Here is a 13,805-nt window from a genome sequence, read left to right as displayed (position 1 = left end):
GAATACTTATGCATTCATGTCAATGCAAATATAACATTAACACTAACTAATCAAATCAAATAATTTAAAATATTATATGAGATTTCAAATGTTTATATATTTTTCTAATTTTTCATTATTTTATAAATCACATTTTTCATCCATTCTATTGGTCAATACTATTTTTGGTGGGGGAGAAAATTAATTTTTTTCAACAAAAAATACAAATATTTTCTAACAACTTCATCTTGCATTAATGAATGTATTAATTACAACTTTATCTTTTCCACATTTGTGACAAATTGATAAGATTTTATTTTTTCAATCATTTTATCTTCCACCTCACACAACATGTCTAATCAATATTAATTATCACAATGTTTTTAATTTCTTATTTTAAATGACATAACTTGTTTCTAAAACTTCATCATATATATATATATATATATATATATATATATATATATATATAATTTCAATATGTTATATCTTTGTATTCGAATTTCTAATTTTTTTTTTAAATTTTGTTTTTATTAATAAAAGTAGTTAAATTATTACTATTAGTTTACTTTTATAAAAATAAATCAAACAATATTATTTTATAATTATATTTTATAATAGTGTTTGTAATATGTATAATTGATAAGTGTTACAATTTATAAATTATATCATTTATTATTATTAATATTTTTTATTTAAACAATTTATCATTTAGTTTAAATACATTTAAAACCTAAATATATATTTTAATATTAAATTAATAATTATATTTTATATCAAAAAAAATACTAAAGAAATAATCACAAAAAAGAAATAATTCAATTCTAAAAGATATATAAATTATTATTATGTTTTTATAAACTATGTATTAAAATTAAATAGTTATATTTTATTTCTTATTTATTACATCATATTTATTCATCAACATCAAATTTATATTTATTACATCTATTTATTATTTTACAAATGTACATATTAAATTATATAGATATTATTTCATAATTAAGAATTACTTAATTTTATGAAAATTTTGAAAATACAAAACATTAATAGTAAACCTTCTCTAATTGTGTAAAATTAAACAATTAGTTTTACTTATAAAATATTTTTATATTTCAATACATTTCATTTTTTCTTATAGAAATGTGAATTTTAATATAAAAATTAAATTCTTAGTTTCATTAATTAAAATATAATATATTTTAATTTTTTATTATAATCATGATTTTATTTTGACTATTTGTTTTATTAAGAAAAATATTTATATTTAATTCTCTCTTTCACACACACAACTTATGTTGTTATCATTCTATCTTACTATTTTATCTCTCTTTCTCTTCCTCCTCTATATTATCTATCCTTTTTTTTCCTCTGCATATATGTTTATGTTGTTATTGTTGTATATTGCTATTTATCTCTATCTATATCTCTATTCTAGTTTTTGTCTAGTGCTAATGATTAAAAATAGTGTGAGTTTCATTTGATAATCAAGATGAGAATAATACATAGTTGGGAGAGTTATTCCAACTACTTATGGTTCTCTAGCAGCATGTATGGTATGCTTAAACATATAATGTGATACTCCAAATGCTTCATCACTTCTTCAAGTTCTATAATTCAAATATTGGTATGGATATCTTTTCTCATTGCACATAACTTAAGTTGTCATTGTAGAAGGTGCAAATTTGTCTAAAGCATATGTATTGATCGTAGTATGATATTAAGTACTTAGTGTTATATTAGGGACTTTGGCCTCTTATTTTTGGGCTTAAATGCCCAAAGATATAATAATATAGCACGAGAACTTAACAACAAAATATGAGCCATCCTATTAAATCACAAGCGCATTTCTAGGACAAGAATTTAACAACAAAATATGAGCAATCCTATCAAATCACAAGTGCATTTATAAACAAAAATTAATGCATTCACAATATTAATTTAGATTCTCACTCATGTACACTTCTACAATCATTCTGTGTTAGGCATGAACTATGACACATTGCGTCTCTTATTTAATAACTAATTTTCAATTTCTTATTTTTAATATAAATATATTTTATCATTACATCATCATTATTATTATTATTATTATTATTATTATTATTATTACCAAGTTAAAATGGTACATTACGATGTTTTTTTGAAGAGATGAAAATCACGGTTCGCTGAATTCATGAATTGTCTCTTCAGGGATATTCACGGTCATTGTAACTTTTCATACGTGGAGAAATGATGGAGAGGACCTGCAGGCGACTGACAGAACAAATATGGAATGCTGCCAATACTTATGTTTCAGTGTTAAGTAAACGGAGTGTCTGCAGATTAGTTAAGCCCAGAGAATCGAACTTTCAGTATATTCTGGGCGTCCCCTGGCTGGCTCTTCAATGCAGAGGAATTAAAATCACAGGCACCGATGTATGTTATCATAAGCATTCTATTTCTTTAAAAAAATATATTTAAACATATGTTATTATGACTTTTTATTTTGCTTTGTGTGAATTTCCTAAAAGTTTTATAAGGTAGTTGTATAAGCTTAAATCGTATTCCGAATATTGCCGGTTCTTGAATGCACAAAAGAATCTCTCAGGTTACAGGCAGTTAATGGATTGGAGTTTCATGCCTACTAAATGTTACATGCCGTCCTTATTGAGCGGCAAATTTCGGTCACATGTCTATTGGAGTTATAGGCTTTCCAATTAGATTCGTGAGAACCATTAATGTTCAACATGACCTACTTACCGATATCCATTTTCTGTTACCATTACATCCTAATCCCTTGGGGATTGCTGGCCAGTTTCGATTAAAACATCGGTAAGATTAACCCATTGTTAGATTCGTAAAAATTAATTATACCCATATATATACCCACATTTGTTCTATGTTAGCATCACATCATAGTCTAATTGCTATTTCAGGCCAGTTGCGTTTAAAAAACAGGTAATTTTGAATACATTTGTTGATCCAATAACACTGGGTTAATAAACCTAGCGAGCATCAGATACATTTTATGTTATCAACAATAAATTTGTCTCCTGCGCTGTATACTACTTCAAAAAACATGGAAGTTACAGTAGCATATGCTTAAGATCATCCATAAGGATATGAGACATTAAAGCCGGCACATACACAATGCAGTTACACATAAACCACCAATTTTAGCTCGAGAAAACCCTAAATTGGGGAGAGAAAACCCTAAATTGGGGAGAAATTACAGGAAGAATATGCTTCCAAGCACCTAGTTAATGTCTGAATATTTATTATAGAGATTACATTGTTATAAGTGCTTTTTGGAGCTTTACAATGCTTGAACAGATATTTTCAATCCCACTCTGTGTTTGGAAGTATGAGAAAAGGTTTGCAGTTCTTGATAAGTCTTACACCAACAAGTATCTGGTCATTCCTAAGGAGAGTCAATCCCGTTAACATTGAGTTTTGAACACTTGCATTTTTCTATTGTTAATTGGTGCCAAACAAGAGAAAAAATACTTAAAGAGCTCTTGAAAAGTAATCTGCCCACTGTCAATGAGAGGACATGTTCGCCAGTTTGCGCAGTACATGTTTTCTAGTTGCTGACATGTTCACCAGTGTGAACTGCAAGTTCACCTATATTTAAAGCATCTCCTCTCCTTAATTGGTGCCAAACAATAGAAAAAACTGCTCAAAAAGTTCTCTGAATTTTGTCCATTGCCCCAGAGCAGGAAATGTTTGCCAGTTTAGAGTCTTACTTTCCAGTTGTTGACATATTCACCATGGTGAACTGTGAGTTCTCCCGTCTGTTGCAAGATGTAAACTTGCAAAAGTGGGTTTTAGACTGAAATCTCAAACTAGGAGGTATATGAACTGCAAGTTGCATTTGTATTTGTTTCTTCTTTTTTAGTCATCTTCGTCCTCCAAACTTTTGTACTTTTTTCCCTTATGATTATTTTGCCTCAAAGGTTGTAAGGATTCAATCTTTTGTTTGTCTTTGTTAGATATCTTTTTGTTGGAAGGATTATTGGGAAACAAGATACTGAGAGTGGGGGGTGAAAGGGGGTGAATCAGGACCTTTAACTTCTACTTACAAAACCAAATTACTAAATTCACACCTAATTTATCTCATATCATAGATCTAACATTAAAATTGTAATACTAAATAGTAAATGGATACATCACATCCATGAAATATTCAACACATAACACAAATGATTTGGTAACCCAGAAACACTTTAATGTGAAGGTAATTTAGGGTGGGGATGAAACCCACAAATCTTCATTGTTGCAACAATAAAGTTAACCTGTTAGGGTTACAATGTTTGATCATAATATATGATCTACCTTGTGAGGGGTCTGCCTAGTTAAAAGCTTCAAGACTGTTAAGTCCTACCTTGTTAAAGGATTTCACACTTACAATTAAGTAAGGACTCTTTTAGGAGATTTACATAGACCTGTTAGGATCACTCAGTTAAGAGATTTGCCTTGATTCAAAGCTGATTCACTACCCGATCCTCGGTTTTCTCTACAAGCTGATTTTGGATCTCCTCTGTACAATGTTTATTCTGATCTCTCAATCTGATATCTCCTTTCAGTCCTTCACTGCTTCGATTGCTCTGTCTGAACTGATTCTAGACTTAGCCTTTCTTGTTCTGTTCTTTCCTTGCTTGCTTCTTCACTTGCGCATTCTTGTCTTCTCATCACACTCATATGCTTTCACTTTCTCTCCTTGATTCTGTGGTTAGAATCCTCCTTAAATAGACTTTCTATGAAAGCTTTGTCGTTTATTTTGATTTTCTAATTGGTTGATTTGCATTCCTTGGGAGCATTACCTTCTGTAATGACGTGCAATCTCCATCTCAACTGTCTCTACAAACATTAAGTATCATATTGAAGTCGGCCAAAATGATTTACATAGTTATTTGTGCAATTACAAACTCATATGACAAAACTGAACCGCTCGGCATCTGAATGTGCTGACAGCCGGTCATTGCTAACATTCATATTGGCACTCGGCTTCTATATATATGTGCTTCTTTGTTTGCTTGGCAAAGTTGTCTTTTCAATTTACTTGGTCTCTACTATAATAACTCAGCTTACATATGCGCTCGCTCTTGATTGGGGTGCTCGGCAATCATTGACTTGCTCGACATGTGATGCAAAATAAACAAGTCCTTATATATGCTCGACTTTCACTAGATGACTCAATTGCAGTGATGATTGTTTTAGAATATATAGTCCACCAATATAAATAGGGGGGTGAATCAGTTATCCAACTAATATCACAATTATCAATCTTGTTAAACTTTCATATGAGCAATATAATCAGAAGCCACAACAAGATACTCATACACAATAACACTAGATATGTTAACTAGGGAACCCTTGATCAGAGGGAAAATCCCAGTGGGGATGGTACCCACAAGATGATGTACTAATATAAATATTCCTTGTTAGAGGATGAACCTTGTTAAGAGTCTATAACGACATTTAGTACATATCAATCCCTGTTAGGAGACTTTGAATCCCTGTTAGGAGATTCCAACCCTATTAGGAGTTGTGGAAGATAGATGGACCCACTATCCAAACAACTTCAGGGCAAGACCAGTGAACCCACTATCCAAATGATCTCTGTATTATTCCTTGCAGAATAATAGAAATGAATAGTACTGCTCCTTCCACTTTCTTTGTCCTCCTCTTTCTCTGTCCTGTCAACTGGACTTCTGCTCCTGATCTTGTAACCATATCACAAATATCGCATCCAATAATACCTTGGATCGCTTACTCGCATTCACCAAACACTCTGCTCCTTTTCACACTTTGCACTCAATACAATGATCACTTCTACATTACAAACAAGGAAAAACATCTTCCCTTTATACAATATCTTCAAAATAATTCCTCGAGTTGGCCTTGAGGCTTTCCCAATTAATTATAATAAGATAATTAATTAATTCACAATTACAAGAACATTGTTGGCTCACAGTATATATAAAACTTTACACGTGCGACTTCAGGACTTGCGCACTTTTTTGACATCACCATCAGACTGTCCTTTGTCACTGGCTGACCGCGCATCACTAGATTATATCACCGTCAAAGGATTCAATGCAAACATCAGAAACGACTTCTTAGGTACTTTGTCTCTATACATAAATTAGGTACAACTTTCGTACATCTTCGACTTATGTGCTGCACATTGAATCTTCACATCAGGATGCTGCACTGAATATGTCCATGAACCCGCATGACCAGAGAATCAAAACATTGTCCATACAACTAAGATCTATGTCTGCTACGTTGTTAGTCTTCACAGACTTACTGCTATGTTGATATCAATGACAAACATAGTCATGAATGCAATATGTCAATACTCTCCAATGCTTAGGATACTCCTCCAAAGGAATATAGCAACATTCATGCTAACAATCTCCCCCTTTGGCATTGATGGTAACATAGATGAAAAACATCTAAGTTTCAAGAATACCAAATAGTACTCTATTGCTGCTGCTGCTGTTGTTCTCATTTCAAATTGTCTTCATCAATCAAATTTGAAATCCTTTGGAACACTGCTTTGTTCTTCTTCTTTAGGATTGGCAATAGTTGTTTACACTAAACTACTCACCATACATCAGAATTCCTTATGTTGTGTATCACCCCCATAGAGATATTCCTCCTTTCTTACATGAATCTTTTTAAATCTCCCTAATAAAGTAGAGATTTCTCATGCACTCTTCTCCCCATACATACTTAGGAGGTGCTTTTCATGCATATTCTCCCCCATTGACATCAATGACAAAGGCATCATTATGTCAATTTATTGCTCCAAGTCTTCAACCAGCTCAAGTGTCCAAAGACACTATTCAAAACCAAATACCAAGAGTCCTCAATGGCTTAGCTCGTAACAGATACTCCCCATATAGGAAGCATCAGTGTTCAGTCCAGTCTAACAATAGTGCTTTGTACCACTGGACTGATGCAATCTTTGCATTATCTACTCAGAATTAGTCAGGGGCATAACCCCAAGCATACCTCTCAAGGACTCAAATATATCTTTAGGTAAGGGATTTGTAAAGATATCTGCAATTTGATCTTTAGTACTCACATATTCCAATCTAATTTCTTTTTTTGCTGCTTTCTCTCTCAAGACATGATACTTAATAGATATATGCTTAGTTTTAGAATGCAATACAAGATTCTTAGACATACTTGCTGTACTTGTGTTATCATAGTATATGATAACAAGTGCTGCAAACTCAATCCTGATATGCTTCAACATTTGTTTCATCCACATCAATTGATTTCAATTGTTTGCTTGTATAACATACTTTGCCTCAACTGTACTTTGTGAAATACAATCTTGCTTCTTGCTTACCCAAGAAACCAAATCTTCCTCCAAGAAAAAATACTCCACTACTGGTGCTCTTTTTGTCATCCATACTGCCTGCCCAATCCACATCACTATATGCACATAGAGTGAAAACACTCAATCTATCATACCAAATTCCATAGTCAGATGTTCCTTTCAAATATTTGAATATCCTCTTTACTGCTACATAATGATACTCCTTAGGATCAGTTTGAAATCTAGCTACAATCCCAACTGTATTTGCTATATCTGGTCTAGTGCAAGTCAGATATTGCAAACTTCCAATCATGGATGTGTATTTCTTCTGCTCAACTATAGGTGTCTCATCCTTGCTAGATAACTTGTGACCAGTTATCATAGGTGTACTAATAGGCTTAAAACTTTCCAATCTAAACCTTTTCATCAAATCTTTCAAGTACTTAGCTTGTGAAATGAAAATACCATCATTGTTTTGCACAATCTGCAATTCTAAGAAAAGCTTCATTTTTCCTATCATGCTCATCTTAAACTCATTCTTCATCTCTTTAGCAAACTTATCACTTGCTTCATCATTACCTCCAAATATGATGTCATCAACAAATATTACTATTATCAGCAAACCATTCTCAATTTCTTTCAAATACAAGTTGTTATTTGCCGTACCTTTAGCAAATCCAAGTTTTGCTAAATAGCTGTCCAACCTTGCATACCAGGTTCTAGGTGCTTGCTTCAAACCATATAGAGCTTTCTTCAGTCTACATACCATATGTTTGTCTTCTATCAGTGGAAATCCTTTAGGATGTTCAATATATACCTCTTCTTCAAGTTCTCCATTCAGGAAAGATGATTTAACATCCATTTGATATACTTTGAACTTCTTATTCGCTGCATAAGCCAAGAACATTCTTACTGCTTCCATTCTAGCTACAGGAGCATATGTCTCCTCATAGTCTATGCCTTCTTGTTTTGAGTAACTTTTGCATACAAGTCTGACCTTGTTTCTCTTCCTTCAAAGATCTTCTTAGACGAAGATCTCACGAAGACTCAGGTTGCAGAGCTCAAACATGCTCGCAGTATTGTTGCAAAAGCGAGATTGGCTAGTAAATGGGCAGTTATCAAAAATCTGAAAACAGTTATTAGAGATTCCCCCCCAAGTGGTTGGGAAGAAAGGTAGGCCCCCAAGGCCAAATGACGGTCCCACCAGCAGTCGAACAAGAGGGAGGCCCCCACTTGCTCCTTTCTTGTCAACTGTTGGAATGGTAATGGATCTTTATGGTCTTTACTTGGTCTTCTTCATGATGTTGTGGGTTCTGCCGATATTCTTGTCATATCGGAGACTCATGAGAGTCCTATGCCTCCTCTGCCAAGTGTCACCGATTTTCAGTGGTTATCCATTTGTAGAGAGGAGGTTCTTGTTTCGGGTGGTGTACGGGGCTGAGGGGGTGTGGCCTGTTTGATTAAGGAAGATATTTTCAGTAGCACTTCTATTGTTCACTTAGACACGTTTGCTAGATTTATGTGGGTCTGCATTGACCGTAAGTTCTCTATTTGGCCGCTTGCTACTTTCCATCGGCTGCTTCTCACTATGCTATTCATGGTACCGATGACAGAGATCCTTTTATTGATCTTTGCGAGACTATCTCACAGTTTGTTGCTTTAGGGGACATTATTATTCTTGGGGATTTCAATGCGAGAACCAAAGTATTGCAGACTCCACTTTATGATCGTCGTTCGGATTCCATGTGCTTCACCGAGATTGATCCTACCTCCTTAGGGCTTCACAGATTTTTTGAGGATGCCCTTGGGCCGTTATTCGTGTATGGTAGACATTTGCTACGGCTTTGTGAGTCTTTTGGTTTTGTGATCCTGAACGACCTCTCTTGCTTTCCTAGTTTTGAGCTCTTTACTTCTTGGCTCCATTGTGGTGGTGCTAGTGTCGTGGATTATGTTCTTGCCTATCCCTCCTTCATCCCTTGCATTCACAGTTTCACCATCTTGCACCTTCCTCTGGCAGATCATTCTCTCCTCAGTATTCATTGTAGCCTCTCCCTTCTTTCTGTGCTCTCTCTCATGTCGCCTCATCATTCTTCTGTCACTGCTCGCTTGCCCATTCGCTTCCATTTTATTGATGGTGACTGTGAGCTCTTCTCCGCTCATCTTTCCAGACTCCTTAGTCGTTCGGGCTTCTCAGACTCATGCGAGGCCGCCTCCATGTTTGACCTGCTCGCGTTAGCTATCCTTAAGTCTGCCACCCTTTCCATCCCTCACTGCCCTCCCTTGCTCCTTCACAGAAAACGTCGTAATACTTGCCCCATAAACCAGTGGTTTGATTCGAACTGCAAATCCTTCCATCGTGTTATGTGCTTTGCTTTTGAAGCTCACTCCACTGACTTTGCCAGTATTCGCTCATCTTATCTCTGCTTGCTTCGGAGCAAGAAGCGTAACTTTACTGCCTCTAAATGTAAGTCTCTTTGCTCCACGCTGATTCACAATCCCCAGCTCTTTTGGCGCACTCTTTTCCCCCATCATTCCCCTCCGCCTTCCACCCTTGACTTTCGCTCCCTTACCTTGCACACCATGGCTCTTTATGACATTCCTAGGCAGCCTTCCATTCACCCCTCCTCGCCTCCTTTCGTCCACCTTTTCACCCCTTACCACATTTATGAGGCAATCATATCCATGAAGTGTAGTAGACCTGCTGATGAGGAAGGTTTTCAGGCTGAATTTTTCAAGTTCGGTGCCTAAGTTTTGGGTCCCTATCTCTCTATTCTTTTTAATAGAGTGATTCACATTGGATTTCCGGTTTCCTGGTCTAGGCACTTGATCTATCCCATTCACTAGACCGGGCCTGTCTCTGATTCGGGGAACTATAGAACCATCATGATTGGGCACACTTTTGCCAAACTGTATGCAACAACTCTTAATACTATGCTATCTGCGGAGCTCGACAGGATTGGTTGTAGGGCTAGAGGGCAGGCTGGTTTTCAGGCGGACTATCAGACTATGGATCACATCTTCATGCTACGGGCTATTATTGAGGAGGCTAGACATAGATCAGAGAAGGTCTATTGTTGCTTTGTTGATTTTCGCAAAGCTTTTGATTCTGTTCCTAGGGTGGCTCTGTTTGAGAGACTTAGGGAGATTGGTATTTCTGAGATACTATGTATCGCTATTATGAGATTGTATGAGACCGTGGTCGGTAGATTCCAGACTCTTGAGGGCTTCTCGGAGTCAATCCATAACACTATTGGGGTTAAGCAGGAGGGATGTCCTCTCTCTCGTACTTTATTTGGGTTATATATTGATGAGCTGGAGGATGTCCTCTTGAAGTCTTTGCTCCTAGGAGATGGTTGTTATCTCCATCAGGTTTTGATCTCTATCCTTCTTTTTGCGGATGATGTTGTTCTCCTTGCTTCCTCTCTTGACAGCTTACAGAGACTTCTTGATGGCTTGGCTTTATTGTGTGATCAGAGACAGCTTGTGGTTAACTTGGGTAAGACTTGGGTCATGGTCTTTAATTGTTTAAAGACCTCTCATCTTCACTTCATATTCCGGGATCAGGAGATTGAGATTACTTCATCCTATATGTATCTGGAGGTTATGTTTTCCGATCCACGGTTTAGTATGAGACTTGCTATTCAACCCAGAGTTAATAAGGGTATGGGTTCTCTTGCTTTGCTTGAGAAACAGTGCTTTAGACATCACTTCCAAGATACCTCGTCTAAGCTATCTCTCTTAGATGCTCTTGTTCGACTAACTGTTCTTTATGGTTCTGTGGTTTGGGGCCCTTCTCTTCTTAGCTCTGATTGGGTTTCGATTGGGCGGGTTCAGAATTTGTTCTTGAGGCGCATTATTAGATGTCACAGGTTCACTCCTCACAGTATCATTCTTGTTGAGTTTGGTGCTCATCCTTTTAGAGTTGCAGCCATTGTTGACTTGGTTTGGTTCCTTCATCACCTTTGTGGGTTTGCAGATATGGCTGGGGACTGGGATCGCTACTCCTATTTGGCTTATTGCTCTTCTGTTTCCATTGCGGCTGCTGAATTTGGTACTCGTGCGCGGTGTTGGTATGCGTAGGTTTCTTCTTTGTTGAGTTCGATTGGGATTGACATTGATCGTCTCCCCCCTTTTAGTTTTCTTTGGATGCTCCTGCTCATCTTCTCCCTTCTTGACAGGAGTTAAATGAGCATGTTCATCTTGATAGTTATATACGTTACATTACGACTACTTGGGTTAACCCTCCTGGTGGGTTATGCCCATGAATGTTTTTTTATGCGGCACACTTTTTGGAGATTTCCGATGGGATTATCACCCGGCCTAGCTATCTCTCATAGCGCTGGTCTCATGCTCTGCGGATCTCTTTAGGTTCTTTTAGAGTTGGTTCTCACAGTCTTCGGGCTTAGATTGATCATCATATTGATAGTGAGGAGCGGATCTGTATGCTCTGTACTTTAGGAGAGGTGGAGAATGAGGCTCACTTTCTTTTTCGATGCCCTATTTATTATGAGATCAGAGGGAGATTCTTTTGTTTGTTTAGGGAGTGCTTCTCTCTCTATGACTTCTTTAGCTATTATGATCAGAGATGCCTTGCATTGTATCTTCGTCACCATGCTCTGTAATAGCACGATCCCGACACAGCTTCCACACTGACACTCATCTACTCAGCTCATTACTGCCTTTTTTACACTATTATCCCCTTTGCATGGTGTGAAAAGGCCCTCTAGTTCTATTTGGCCTAATGAGCTTTCCAGATGCGTTAGATCCCGTTCTGCTTATTTGCACCAGCGACACTCCTCTGTGACTGGACGAAGACAGTGTAGTACCTCTACGCATCGGCATGTGTATCATTCTGTGACGGATTTCTTTTCGCCCAAGAAAGCCTCCTAGTGCTTTCCCGGTCTTTGCTCTGTGTTGTTTTTTCTTTGATTGTTTTTGCTTTTCTTCGGACACCTTTGTGTGCTCCTGCTGGTGTCAGCCCTATTAGTTGTAATCTTTCAGTCCCATAGACCTCTTTTTGGTCTTTTGTTGGACATTGATATCATTATCTTATCTTATCTTATCTCACAACTTCGCCTTGCTCATTCATCTTGTTTCTGAATACCCATTTGGTTCCTATCACATTTTTGTCTTTAGGTCTAGGAAATAATTCCCATGTTTCATTCTTCACAATTTGATCTAAGTCTTCATTGCTTGAATCCTATGATCATCTTTACATGATTCATCCGCACTTTTCGGTTCAACTTGAGAAATCAAACATATCTCCTCATTAACTCTGTTTCTTGTCATCACACCTTTGTCTTTTCTTCCAATTATCTACTCTAGAGGGTTATTCTTTGTTAGATTCCTATTAGGGGTAGGAGTTGACATCTCAACTCTTATCTCATCTCTAGGTTCAGATCTTTGCTCTTCAATCTGATTCCCATTCTACAAATCATTGTTAGTCTTAGTGATAACTTCCACATTTTCATGGTTAGCCTTTGGATCAACTATAGTTACCAAAAATATCTTTTCTACTACTTCCTCTTCCTTAACCAATTCAGGCTCATGATCTTTATCATCACAATCATTCAAGAATCTTTCCATACTTGCTTTAAATCTTCATCTTCATCAGAAAGTGAACTCTTTCTAGATTTTCTTACTCTCTTAGGAAATCTAGATGAAAAATGACCGAACTCTTTACATGTCCAACAAACAAAAATTTCCATACCTTCTAGCTCTCTTTTCATGAGCAGATCAATACATTCTTTGATCTTCGTCTTCTTCGGATCTAGATCTGTCTTTACTTTGTGCTTTTATTCTTTTGTATGCAACAAAAGGATTCTGGATCTAGAAACTCAATGATTAGTTCTTTATGCATTTCTGATGTCTCATCAAGAATTTCCATCGTTTGGGTGTCAAAATTTCCTCCATCAAACTTAGGACTATCCTTTCTGAAATGACTCACCATTGATCTCCCAAAGCTGTTAAGCTTTCTCTTCAAGGACCTGATGTTCTGATACCAATTGTTAGAATATATAGTCCACCGATATAACTAAGAGGGTGGGGGGGGGGGGTGAATCAGCTATCCAACTAATATCACAACTATCAATCTTATTAAACTTCAACCATATGAGCAATATATTAGAAACCACAACAAGATACTCATACACAATAACACCAGATATGTTAACTAGGGAAATCCTTGAGTAGAGGGAAAACCATGATGGGGACGGTACTCACAAGATGTACTAATATAAATATTTCTTGTTAGAGAATGGACCCTATTAAGAGTTTCTAACAACATTCAATACATATTAGTCCCTATTAGGAGACCTTGAATCCTTGTTAGGAGATTCCAACCCTGTTAGGAGTTGTGGAAGATAGATGGACCCACTATCCAAACAGCTTTAGGGCCATACCCACTATCCAAATAATCTCTGTATTATTCCTTGCAGAATAATAAAAATGAAATAGTACTGTTCCTTCCTCTTCTCTGTCCTGTCAACCGGACTTCTGCTCCTTCTGA

General features: G+C 36.3%; 1 protein-coding gene across 1 annotated transcript in view; it reads left to right on the top strand.

Annotated features, from left to right (window-relative positions):
* Positions 1 to 2,123: 2,123 nt before the first annotated feature.
* The window catches only part of LOC149564122 (uncharacterized), a 173,583-nt gene continuing 161,901 nt past the window's right edge, over positions 2,124 to 13,805 (top strand). The window contains exon 1 of the mRNA XM_089827202.1: positions 2,124 to 2,397. Coding sequence (XP_089683328.1) covers positions 2,212 to 2,397 — 186 coding nt within the window. The 5' untranslated portion in view covers positions 2,124 to 2,211. The remainder of the gene's footprint in view (positions 2,398 to 13,805) is intronic.

The sequence above is a fragment of the Cupressus sempervirens genome, chromosome 4 (assembly GCF_028749045.1).
Source record: "Cupressus sempervirens isolate cs-2001-9-10 chromosome 4, ASM2874904v1, whole genome shotgun sequence".
In the NCBI taxonomy this organism is placed as follows: Eukaryota; Viridiplantae; Streptophyta; class Pinopsida; order Cupressales; family Cupressaceae; genus Cupressus; species Cupressus sempervirens.
The sequence above is the reverse complement of the archived record's forward strand: the minus strand, read 5'-3'. Positions and strand labels throughout refer to the sequence as shown.